The 13,027-nt window shown below is 43.8% G+C and overlaps 1 protein-coding gene across 1 annotated transcript in view; it reads right to left on the reverse strand.

Moving 5' to 3' along the window:
* Window positions 1-13,027, reverse strand: part of ncam1a (neural cell adhesion molecule 1a) — a 947,827-nt gene that overhangs the window by 42,202 nt on the left and 892,598 nt on the right. Inside the window, 1 exon segment of the mRNA XM_034177824.1 lies at window positions 6,799-7,006. Within this exon segment, the coding sequence (XP_034033715.1) occupies window positions 6,799-7,006 (208 nt within the window).

Raw genomic sequence — 13,027 nt, forward strand, 5'->3', positions numbered from 1 at the left:
GTGATTCAGTCTGCTTCACCTGGCCTGAGAAGAGTCCTGAGGTACTGCCAAGTGATGGAGGCTATGGCCAGCTCTCCAGACCCTCATCTGGTGAGAGTACAGGGTAAGACACCCCTTTGCGTTCCTGCAGGTAGTGTTAAATATGTCCCTGTTACTTGCCCACGTGTGCCGTTAAACCATTGTATAGATCTAATGGTTGAACCCTTTGGGCCTGAACACAGTGGCACGCCTGAAGGATTGTTGGTGTCACCTTCCCTAGTAAGGGCAGAGAATGGCAGAACATTTTTACCAGTAACTAATGTGGGCACATCTGATGTTTGGTTGACTCCACGTCGGGTAATTGTGACAGTGCAAACAACTGATGTTGTAGGAGATCATTCACCAATTCAAGTGTCTGTAAATTCACACACTTGTGCTATTTTTACTATGAATCAGGAGGCAACCTCCATGGTAAATAAGTTGACTCTTCCAGAATTTGAAAATCTTGAGGAGGGAGAGAAATGACAAGCATTGGCTCTGTTAATGAAGTACAGTGGTGTTTTTGCAAAAAGTGGCTTTGATGTGGGTTGTACCAAATTGATAACTCACAAGATCCCACTCATAAATGAACCTCCCGTACGTCAGCCCTATAGACAGATTCCTCCCTCTCAGTATGAATTGGCTCGTAATCACATAAAGTATTTGTTATAAAGTAAAATAATTAGAGAAAGCTGTAGTCAATACTCCTCGCCCATAGTTTTTGTGGTTAAAAAAAGGATGGTACATTGCGCATGTGTGTAGACTATCGGCTATTAAATGCAAAACCAAGAAAAGATGCATTTCCTCTTCCACGAATAGAGGAGTCCTTGGATGCTTTGGGTGGAGCAAGGTGGTTTTCCACATTAGATTTGGCCAGTGGCTATAACCAAGCAGAATGTCAGAAAAGGATAAGCCAAAAACAGCTTTTTGTAAACCGTTTGGTTTATTTGAGTTTAATCACATGCCGTTTGATTTATGTAATGCAGCAGGAGCTTTTCAGAGACTCATGGAGCGCTTTTTTGGGGACTGTCGCTACCAATCAGTACTTCTGTATTTGGATGATGTCATAATTTTTTTCCAACTCTGTCCAACAACATCTTGAACGTTTGGAGCAGGTATTCTCCCGGTTGGGGGGGGGGGGATTGAAGGTTAAACTCTCTAAGTGTAATTTTTTTCAGAAACGAGTGAAGTACTTGGGCCATATCGTGTCTGCTGAGGGGGTGTCCACAGATCCTGATAAAGTGGTTGTTGTGCAGGACTGTAAGCAGCCTAGTAATTTTGAGTTGAGGTCATTTTTGGGTTTTGCTTCATATTACAGGCAGTTTATTGCAGGGTTCTCAAAAATGGCTGGTCCTTTAAATCGGCTGGTGGAAAAGCTTCTTCCCCCAGGGAAAAAAGGTAAAATGCCAAAGAAGCCTTTAGCTGAATTTTGGGACTCTGAGTGTGAACAACGTTTTCTCAAGCTCAAAACTGCTCTAATGACAACTCCTGTTCTGGCTTATGCAGATTTTCAGTAGCCCTTTGTGTTGGCGACGGATGCCAGCCATGAGGGGTCTAGGGGCTGTATTATTGCAAGAGAATGGGGGCAAGTTGAGACACATTGCTTTTGCAAGCCGTAGTTTAAAACCTACCGAATGAAACATTAGTAACAATAGCTCTGTGAAGCTTGAGTTGATAGCTCTTAAATGGGCAGTTACTGAGAAATTTAGAGAGTATTTGCTTGATAATAAGTGCATAGTGTTCACAGATAACAACCCTTTGAGTCATTTGGCAACAGCAAAACTTGGTGCTACAGAGCAGCGGTGGGCCTCAGAGTTGGCGTCATTTGATTTGAGCATTAAGTATCGCCCGGGTTCCCAGAATATAAATGCAGATGCTCTTTCAGATGCTTCATTTAACAACTACAGAGTCTTGGGAGGAAGAGGTCTCTGTGGTACAGGCAGAAATAGGTGTGCTACCTGGCTTTGCTCCTTCTGACTTCCACATTTTACAGTCTCAGGATCCAATCATTGGATGTTTTCAAAAATATTGGGAGGAGGGTAGGATGCCTAACGCTAAGGAGAGACAGGAACTCTGTAAGGGTTCAAGGGAGCTGGTGTGACAATGGGGCTGTCTCAGAAAGAGGGAGTCAGTGCTTTATCTATGTTTTCAACGTCCTGATGGGGAGGCGGAGTTTCAGCAGCTGGTGCTGCCTCAATGTTTACAGGAGTGTCCTTCGTTCTCTCCATGATGAACATGGACATCGGCGGGCAGAACTGTACAGTTAGTTCACTCCAGGTGTTACTGGCCAAATATGTAGTGCTGTTGAGAAGTGGTGTGAGAACAGTGAAAGATGTGTGTTGGCTCAAGCTCTACAACTGAAGGTTAAGACCTACACGGGCTCACTAAAGCATCCAGGCCTCATGAAATTTTGGCTATAGATTTCACAGTATTGGAGCCTTCTACAGATGGGAAAGAAAATGTTCTTGTTATGACAGATGTTTTTTCCAAGTATACTCAAGCAGTTGCTACTAAAGATCAACGGGCAAGCACGGTGGCGGAAGTTATTGGAAAGCATTGGTTTCAATAATTCGGCCAAGTCATATCCATTCAGACCAAGGTTGTAATTTTGAAAGTGGTTTGGGTCAACAACTCTGTAAAATCTACAACATCAATAAAAGCCGCACTACTCCTTATCATCCTGAGGGGTAAATGTGAAAGATTTTATCACACTTTGCATGACCTGTTTGCAGGCTCTCCCGTCAGAACAAAAGCGTAGTTGGCCCAGGCATCTATCACAGGTGACTTATGCTTTTAACACCACTGTCCATCAGTCAACAGGTAGGACCCCTTACTTTTTAATGTTCGGGCGGGAGCCAAGGTTACCTGTACATATTTTAATGGGAGTGGAAGAGATGGAGCCGGACATGACTGTGGGCGAGTGGGTTGAGGAACATCAGAAGTCTCTAAATGTGGCATATGAAACTGTACAAAAGACATTGGAGAGTAAAAGAGCACAGAGGGAGTAGAGGGAACAGGACAGTCTATGGCTGCAGATTTTGAGGAAGGAGATTTAGTTTACACAAGAAACCATTCAGTCAGGGGAAGAAATAAAATTCAGGATTTTTGGGACCCTACACTTTATCGGGTAGTATGCCCACACCTTCAAGAGGTGTTGTTTACTCTGTAGCTCCATTAGGTCAGGCCTTCATGGATGACCTGACAGTGACCACCAAGTCAGTGCCTGGAGGCAAATGGATCTTGATGGGGCTGGAGAGGCTAATGGGATGGGCCAGGATGTCATTCAAGCCAGCAAAATCAAGATCCTTGGTCTTGAAAAAGGGAAGCGTGGCAAATAAGTTCCGCTTCTCTACTGCAGGAACACTGATCCCTACTATCTCTGAGAAGCTGATAAAGAGCTTGGGAAAGTTCTTTGATAGCAGCCTTGAGGATACAGCCTCCATCAAGAACACCTGCGAGGAGCTAGATGGATGGCTGAAGGGTGTGGACAAGACTGGCCTACCAGGAAAATTCAAGGCGTGGATTTATCAGCATGGGATTCTGTCAAGAATACTGTGGCCTCTGCTCCTCTACGAGTTCCTGTTAACTACCATCTCAGATCTGGAAAGGAGACTCAGTCGCTACTTGAGAAGATGGTTAGGGCTGCCGAGGAGCTTGAGCAATGCCCTCTATGGAAGCACCTACAAACTGACCCTACCCTTGAAATCCATAGAGGAGGAGTTCAAGGTCTTGCGTGTAAGGGAGATGCTGCAATTCGCGAGTCAATGGACCCAAAAGTATCCAGGGCAGGAGTACCAGTCAAGACTGGCAGGAAATGGAGAGCGGAAGGGGCAGTGGAGCAGGCAGAGTCTCGACTATGGCACAGAGTTGTAGTGGGAACAGTAGCCAGAGGCAGGGCCGGATAAGGAACCATCGCACCCCCCCGGTTTGACAAGGCTCGGGGACAGGAGTGGAGGCAACTGGTCCAGAATGAGGTGAGAGCAGTGGTGGAGGAGGAGAGATCCAGCAGAGCAGTGGGAATGAGACAGCAAGCCGCCTGGATGAGATGGGAGCAAGTTGCAGAGGAAGATCATTGCCAGAGAAAGGGGACCCTCGAGCACATACTGAGTTGCTGCTCAAAAGCTCTGGGGGGAGGCAGATACCAACGGCGTCACGATCAGGTGGTCAAGACCATTGTAAAGAGCATCTGTAGTGGCATCGCCAGCTGTTGGAGGTCAAAACTCACAAAGAAAGCCATCAACTTCATCAGAGCTGGGGAGAAGCCAAGAACAACATCGAGAGCAACATCAGGGCTTCTCAACACTCCATAGGACTGGCAGCTGTCAGTGGACCTGGGCAGCCACCTCAAGTTGCCCCGGCATGTTGCTAAGACCACCCTCAGACCTGACATCGTTCTGGTGTCAGAGGTAACAAAGAATGTTGCCATGCTGGAGCTCACTGTGCTGTGGGAAGAACAAATGGAGGAGGCAGAAGTATGACAGCCTCATCAGCGACTGCCACAGACAAGGCTGGAAGGCTAGGTGCTTGCCTGTGAAGGTAGGGTGCAGAGGCTTTGCCGGACAGTCTCTGTGCAGGGCCTACACGGCACTTGGCATCACAGGAGAGAGAAGAAGGAGGGCCATCCATAACAACACAGAAGCAGCAGAGAAAGCCTCAAGGTGGCTCTGGATACAGAGGGCAGATCCGTGGTCGAGTGCTGCTAGGGCACAAGTTGAGGCCTGATCAACCGAAACACTCAATGACCTCAGGTACATCACTGATGATGTGCCCTAGCTACACATCAGAAGATGCTTCATTACAAGAGCATATAGTATAAACCGCATAAGTTGCATTTCAAAATGTTCAGTTTTTTTCCAATTTGAGACATGTATTTGTCTAATTTTTAAAACACATATATGAAAATTTTTCAAATCTTGAGTGAATATACATTTTTATTCATGTGGATCAATTGTTTTGGTGTTAGGAATAGGTTTACCATAGCATTTAGGTCAGAAAAATATGAAAATGTTTTTTAAACAATGTATAATAAAAAATAAATGAAATGTGTTGCACAGTACAATCGTGCCACCCATTGGGAACTACATGGTAAAGATCTGGAATGTTCTGAAACAGCATACGAGGTCTGTTAGAAAAGTATCCGACCTTTTTATTTTTTTTCAAAAACCTGATGGATTTGAATCACGTGTGCTTGCATGAGCCAACCTTGAACCTTCGTGTGCATGCGTGAGTTTTTTCATGCCTGTCGATTGCGTCATTTGCTTGTAAGCAGCCTTTGTGTGAGGATGGGTGTAGTCTCTCGTCGTTTTTTCTTTGCAAGGAAATGGTGGAACAACTGGAGCAGCAGGACTGCATCAAATTTTGCCAGAAACTGGGCGACAGCCAGGTAGAAACCATTCGGATTATTCAGACAGCTTTCGGTGACGATCCTATGGGCATCACACAGATTAGGGAGCGGTAAAACCAGTTTAAAGACGGCCGCACAACGGTGGAGCGCAAGCCACGCTCCGGTTGGCCATCAACATGTTGAAATGACCAGATCATTTCCAAAGTGAACTCTGTGGTGATGCGGGACCGTCGTGTGACTATCCGAGAAATTGTGGAAGAGGTGGACATCAGCACTTTTTGGCACATTCCACTGTGACAGAAGATTTGGCCATGAAAAGAGTTGCAGCGAAATTCATGCCGATGGCTTCGACACGAAGCTGATGGCGCAGCAAAAGCGCCACCGTGTTGAAGTCTCACAGGACATGCTGTAACATGCCCAGCTCTTCCACAATTTCTCGGATAGTCACACGATTGAAAAGCTACCGAAAGCCGTCTGAATATTCCGAATGGTGGATGGCCATTCAGCATGTTCATGGCCGCCCGGAGCGTGCCTCGCTCTCCACCGTTGTGCGGCCGTTTTTAAACCGGTTGTACCGCTCCTTAATCTGTGTGATGCCCATAGGATCATCACTGAAAGCCATCTGAATAATCCGAATGGTTTCCACCTGGCTGTCGCCCAGTTTCTGGCAAAATTTGATGCAGTCGCACTCCTCCAGTCGTTCCGCCATTTCCTTGCAAAGAAAAAAATGACGAGAGACTCCACCCGTCCTCACACAAAGGCTGCTTACAAGCAAATGATGCAATCGACAGGTGTGAAAAACTCACGCATGCGCACGAAGATTCAAGGTTGGCTCATGCAAGCACACGTGATTCAAATCCATCAGGTTTTTGAAAAAATAAAAAGGTCGGATACTTTTCTAACAGACCTCGTATTTTATAAAATAATATCACAAAACTGTCTGCTGGTTGTCTTTTCTTTATGATTAATTCCTTTTTGGATGAATAAAATCCATTAGTGATGAAAACTGATGACATAAAATGTCCATTACTGCCTTGAAAAAATAAAATGTTGCACTGATCCTCCACACGTTTTTAGCCTAATTAAAGAAAAAGCATTTCAGGTCGACATTTTTATGAGCAACTCGTAGGGTGCGAGAGGAGACATACCATGTGACCTACTCCAGCATCTAGAATTGGCTGTCAGTCAAATTGCCTTGAGAAGAGATGGAAATTACAGCTGAGAATTTCTGAGAATTAATATTTCTATTAATAAAAACATGACAAAAAGTACACTTGGTTAAGCCAGTGCATCCATGGACCTAGGATGGTTAAGGGCAGATGAACACAAGACCACTGGGACTTTGCTCTCTAGTTCTGAATCTTCTTAAAAACAACAATCTGTCTATAAATGTCATGCCACTTCTTCAAGCAGCAGGATAAATCCCGTCCACTTACGTGAAAGCAGCCTTGCCCTCCTCCATATCTTTGCTCTTCGCGCCTGAGCTGGCCTTCCCACACAAGTTGACAGCAATGCACATGAGGAGTCCACACTTGTTAAGGAAGTAGCAGGCAACGTCCACACCAACCAGCAGAAGGAAAAATACGACAATCAGAATTCCTACGATGGCACCAGTGCTCAGACCTGAGATTCCCTCTGTGGCGCCTGAGGGACAAGGACAGGGAGAAGGCAACAGCAGGATGGAGGAAAGGAGTCAACACAGAGGAGGAAGATGGGAACAAGAGAAGGAGAGATTAATTTAAAAACATTTCTTAAGGATTAAACAGTTAAATCCTTGTTTGTGGATAGTTCCAGGTACATTGTACCAGTACCACCAGAAAAACAAACAAAAAAACAAACAAACAAAAAACAAAACAAGCAAACAGGGTGCTCTGGGATTTTACAACATAATAAATACCAACACACAGGAGCCATCAAAATCAGTCAGTGAGGCCCAACACAATCATACAACTGCCAGGTTATAGCAATCACTTCCCGGCTTCATCGTTGAAATCAAGAAATTGACGATCTGGCAGGTAACATTTAAGGCAGGATCATCTAAAAATTGATAGCTCCCAATATCTATTATTTCTATTTGCACAGGCAAACCAAACACTATCACAATATCATGATGGTTCTGTCACACTGAAGGGTGTGGACTTTCCACTGGTCTTATTCAACATGGTGCTCGTAAGTTAGCACTAGCGTTAACACCACCAACGTTGTCAAACACACACAAGTACCTGACAGACTGGATTACTGTGGGCAAAAAAAAAAGATTACATCTTAATCCACTATCTGGGTTTTATCTGTTCACGTACCTACCTGACCATGACCAGCTGGGCCAATCACAACACAACCTAAATTAGAACAGGCCAATCACGGCTGTGATGAGAAGGGCACCGGCTCATGTAATTTTCAATCAGTGATGCAGATGCTGTGCATTTGGTACATTTTAACAATTTGATAAATAATTTTTTGAAAAACTACATAAATCAAGAATATTAGCAGAAAACTGGCTTCATACATACGCCTTAAAAGTGTTCTCTTAGCTGCTCTTTAGCACTGCAAAATGTGAACACACATTTGCATTTGTACTTTGAGGGAAAAGAGAAAATACAGATTTACTCCCACAGATTCCTCTCAAACAAATAAGCATGCACCACACGGCAACAGCAAGGAATAAACAAGATTTGGGGCACAAAGGAGCTGACGCTTTGAGGATTTGCATTTCAAACATGGCTTGTATTTATTTATTTAGCTCATATTCATTTTGGAATTTGATTACATTTTCATAAATCCACTCACTAATAGTCCCAGTTTCCATCCTTGTGCCAATGTTGTGAGAAACAAAAACACCTGAAAACAGAATTCACTGTTCAGGTCATTTTTAACTGCTGCGTGTCAGTGTCTTTAGGACGATGCAAAGAAAATAATTACGGGTCAATAAAGGGCACAGAGGCATTTCAACCCTATCGACTCTAAAGATGACTTAGTCTGTGCTGTGGTCAACTGCAACAAAATAAAGAGAATGCAGGAGCTCTATGTTTACGCCACATATGACAAAATACAGATTTATTATCAGTACATGGAGACCCAGGGACACAGGTAAATATTATGTCATCTCCCTGCAAGAGATCTGTGCTTTTCTTTTGTCTGTGACTTTTTTTTGTTTGTTTGTTTTGCTCAGCATCACCACAGTGGTTCCTGTATAGAGCTATAAGTTCTACACCGGGTGTCCATCCTGAGGATCCAGACATATATGTAGTGCTTTGAATGAGGGCCATTGTTGCTGGGAGACCAGAGCCGCACTGTGCCCCGATAATAAGAATTTACACTGCAGGCGACAGGGATCTGGGGAGGCGGGCAGACACACAAAAACCTGCACGTCAGTCAAGATGATGTTGACATGCAGCCATGAAAATCAGCCTTTCATTTATGCTCAGTAAAGGTTTTTGAATGCACAAACATCTCTTACTACTGTATTGATTAAAAAAATCCATTTGTGCTGAATTGAAGTAAAAAAAGAATCAATTTCCACCTTGAAAAGCAATTACTGTATTGTTTCTGACGAAAAAAAAAAAAAATCCGTCCACGTATTTCTCCATGATTTTCTTTGTCTGCAAAACAAAGTAAAAATCCAAAAGTGTTTTCAGGTCAACAGTTTATGAGCCTTTACTTGTGCTTTTGACTGTGGATGTGCCACTAATAGTAAAAGTGTAGGCTCTTACAACAGACAGAGAGTAGACACATCATGAGATAGTCTCCAGCTTTTAAGGTTAGACGTGAGGCAAAGATTGACTGGAGGAGAGATCCATTTTACAGTTCAGGATTTTTAGGTACAGGAGGTGCTCGAAATAAGTCTCTGTGACATTCCATCATTGATCTACTATTAATAGAATCATGATGAAAAATACATGCTCATGGTCCCCAGGGGGTTAAATAACCAAAGTACCATCGAGCTGCCACAGGTCAACGGTTACTTTGGAGATAGATAACCAAAGTGTTGAACTTAAGAATTATTAGCATCCTTGTCAGTATCGACCAATCACCTGATTTTCCAGGTAATTTTTCAGGGTCTTTTTGAACTATCAAAAGTTGTTACATAGAAAATATAGTAAGTACACAGATACCAGCCATGCAGTCAGGATGTTTAATGTGTTGTCGCAATATGACACACTGAGTAAACTGATTAGTAATGATTGAAATAATCTGTCTGGTGGCATACTATGTCATTCTGATGGGTGGATGACATCATATTTTCACTCATAACACAAAGAGCCGCATTCAGTAGAATGAGTTTTCCCGGTTTCAAGCTATATATGCACTCTGGGTGGAACCGGATTTCAATGGGATTTGCTGAAATCGGAACATAATGTTATATTTCCTGCCAACATTCAGCACAGCTGCAACAGCAAGGAAAGCAAACAACCTCCCTTCTCTGCGACGCCTTGTCACCGGGAAAATCCACTGGGTGTGCTCTGACATTTAGATAAAAAAGCACACAGTTAAGTCTGACCTTGGCTAAATGTACAGCCACGTTGCATATTGCTGCATCAGAAACTGTCCTCTCTCCCTGCATGCTGAATTCACATCCCACACTGGAACTTTGAACAATCAGAGGCCCAGTCTGAACCACAGAATATGAACATATAAGTATTGTAGAAATAACTAACAAATAGAGGACAAAATGGTAAAATGTAAAAAAATGTGTAGCCACTGGGGAAACTATGACATCAGCTCAAAGTTTTGAGCATGCACAAAACTTCAGAAAAGACTCGCTGTACATTAGCTGAGAAGGAACACATTTAACAAATGAGAAAAGGAGTTGCACAGAACAGAAACGGACACAAACACGTATCAAAACTTCATATACGTTACTCATTTGTTTCCTCAAGCTGTCAAAGTGTGACTGACACTTTACACTGAAGCATGAGGAGAAATCAGAAGAGAACCGTTGGATGTTATATGTAGCAAAATTTGCCCTCCAGTTTCAAAAGCATCCAAATTTCAGTTGGATCAGTCTAATGACTTGGAATAGCAGCAGTAACAACACATTAACAAAAGACCAACTCCAGGTCTACAGACCTTAATTTATTTTCATTTACATAGCACCAAATCATAACAAAGTTGCCTCAAGGTACTTCACATAAGTAAAGTCTAACCTTACCAACCCCTAGAGCAAGCACACAGGTAACAGTGGTAAGGAAAAACTCCCTCTGATGATTTGAGGAAGAAACCTCATGCAGACCAGACTCAAAGGGGTGACCCTCTGCTTGGGACATGCTACAAACTCAATTGACAAAACAAATATACAGGAAATTTTTCGTGTCCATGCAGGACGGGAGGCTTGCAGAAGAAGACACTGCCCCCATCTCTCATCTCTTACCCTCATCAGGTGGAGCCCCACCTCAAACGGAAATAAAAAAACAAAATCAGGCATCAGAAAAACAACAAAGAGTATAATTTGTCAGCATTAAGCAACAAGAAAAACAGAAGAAATACTAAGGTGATCGCTGGCCACTAGCCTTAAGCTTTACAAAAAGACACAGATTTTAGATAAAGTTGAGGCCGTGGCCCGCTCTGTTTACTAATAAATTAATTTACAAGGGTAAAAAAACCATAGTAACATACTATGCCAATATGCTAGCCATATGAAAGGGAAAATAAGTGTGTCTTAAGTCTGGAATTGAAAGTCTCTACAGAATCTGACTGTTTTATTGATGCAGGGAGGTCATTCCACAGAACAGGGGCACGATAAGAGAAAGCTCTGTGACCCACAGACTTTTTATTCACCCTAGGGGCACAAAGTAGTCCTGCACCCTGAGAACGTAGAGCCCGGGCCGCTAAGTAGGGTTTAATTAAGTCAGTTAAGTAGGGAGGTGCCAGTCCATGAACAATTTTACAGGTTAGTGGCAGAACCTTAAAATCTGATCTCACAGGGATGGGAAGCCAGTGAAGAGATGCCAAAATGGGTGTAATGTGGTTAAAAATTCTACTTCCTGTAAAGAGTCTGGCAGTAGCATTTTGAACCAATTAGAGAGCCCTAACGCTAGACTGCGGTAAACCAGAAAATAGAACATTGCAGCAATCTAATCTAGAAGAGACAAACGCATGAATCAGGGTCTCAGCATCAGCCATAGACAGGATGGGACGAATCTTCGCTATATTTTGCAGGTGGAAGAAAGCAGTCCTCATAAGATCTCTAATGTGGAGGACAAAGGACAATGTAGGAACAAAAGTTACCCCAAGGTTCCTCACTTTGTCAGTGTGATGTAGTGTATGACACATGAGCTTAGGTTAAGCATTAACTGGTCAAATTGATGCCGATGTCTCACTGGACCAAAAAGGAAATGGTTGAGGAAAGAACAAGAACCAAAACTGCATGTTTTTTTTGTTTTTTTTTACAGACAGGACATACAAACTCCACACCGGATTGAATCCACCATGTTTTTGCTGTAAGATAAATGTGCCAACCACTGTGCCATCCTCACACACACTCACACTCATCTTCAACCGCTTAGTCCAATCAAGGCTTGCGGGGGGCTGGAGCCTATCCCAGCAGTCATAGAGCGCGAGGCGGGGTACACCCAGGACAGGACACCAGTCTGTCACAGGGCCACAAACAGACAAACAAACGCATTCACACCCATTCGCATACTTACGGACAACTTAAAGATTCCAATCCACCTAACCCGCATGTCTTTGGATGTGGGAGGAAACCGGAGCACCCGGAGGAAACCCACACAAACACAGGGAGAACATGCAAACTCCACACAGAAAGGCCACCGGCGGGAATTGAACCCATGGCCTTCTCGTTGTGAGGCAACAGTGCTAACCACTAAGCCACCGTGCTGCCCGCTGTTCCATCCTGCACAACGTAAAAACATTTGCATCTAAATTGGCTTCTATTATTTATCATCATCACTGGTGATGCTTATGTGATGTATTTAACATCCTCTTTTTTTTTTAATTTAACATTTTGATGCTTTGACAATCAATCTCTGCTTCAATGCATCATACTGTACAGGTGTGACCTGCTGTGGTGAACAAAGGTTAAATGTGACCAACACAAATGAGGGCAAAGGAAGGTCAGCTTCAGAAGGCCTCTGGAAAGGGACATCCTGGGAAAGGGACAGCCTTGGAAATGCATGGCCTTAGAAAAAGACAAACCTGGTAAAAACCTTAGAAGGAGACAAACTTGGAAAGGCACAGACTTAGAAAAGAAGAGTCACAGTAAGCCATAGCCTCTGGAAAGGGACAGCATTAGAAAACCACAGCTTGTGGAAAGGGACAGCACTGGTGAAGGACAACCTCTAGAAAACAGCCTCAGAAATAGACAGCACTGCTGTTGTGTGGGCCGCCAGAAGAGGAGGTACTGCTGGCCCACCACCAGAGGGTGCCCTGCCTGAAGTGCGGGCTTCAGGCACGAGAGGGCGCTGCCGCCACGGACACAGCCGGGAGTGACAGCTGTCACTCATTAATTCCTGACAGCTGTCACTCATTCTTCATCATCTCACTCCATAAAACCCAGACGTCATCTCCACCTCATCGCCGAGATATCGTACTTCTATGAAGGTAACTTTCTCTGCCTATATTGATTGATTGTGTTGCAGCTGTCTTACCAGAGGACCGGCGTGGGTCACGACTGTTTCGTCCCTCGTCTCGTCAGATAAGTGGTTAAAC

Source organism: Thalassophryne amazonica, chromosome 9, assembly GCF_902500255.1.
Source record: "Thalassophryne amazonica chromosome 9, fThaAma1.1, whole genome shotgun sequence".
In the NCBI taxonomy this organism is placed as follows: domain Eukaryota; kingdom Metazoa; phylum Chordata; class Actinopteri; order Batrachoidiformes; family Batrachoididae; genus Thalassophryne; species Thalassophryne amazonica.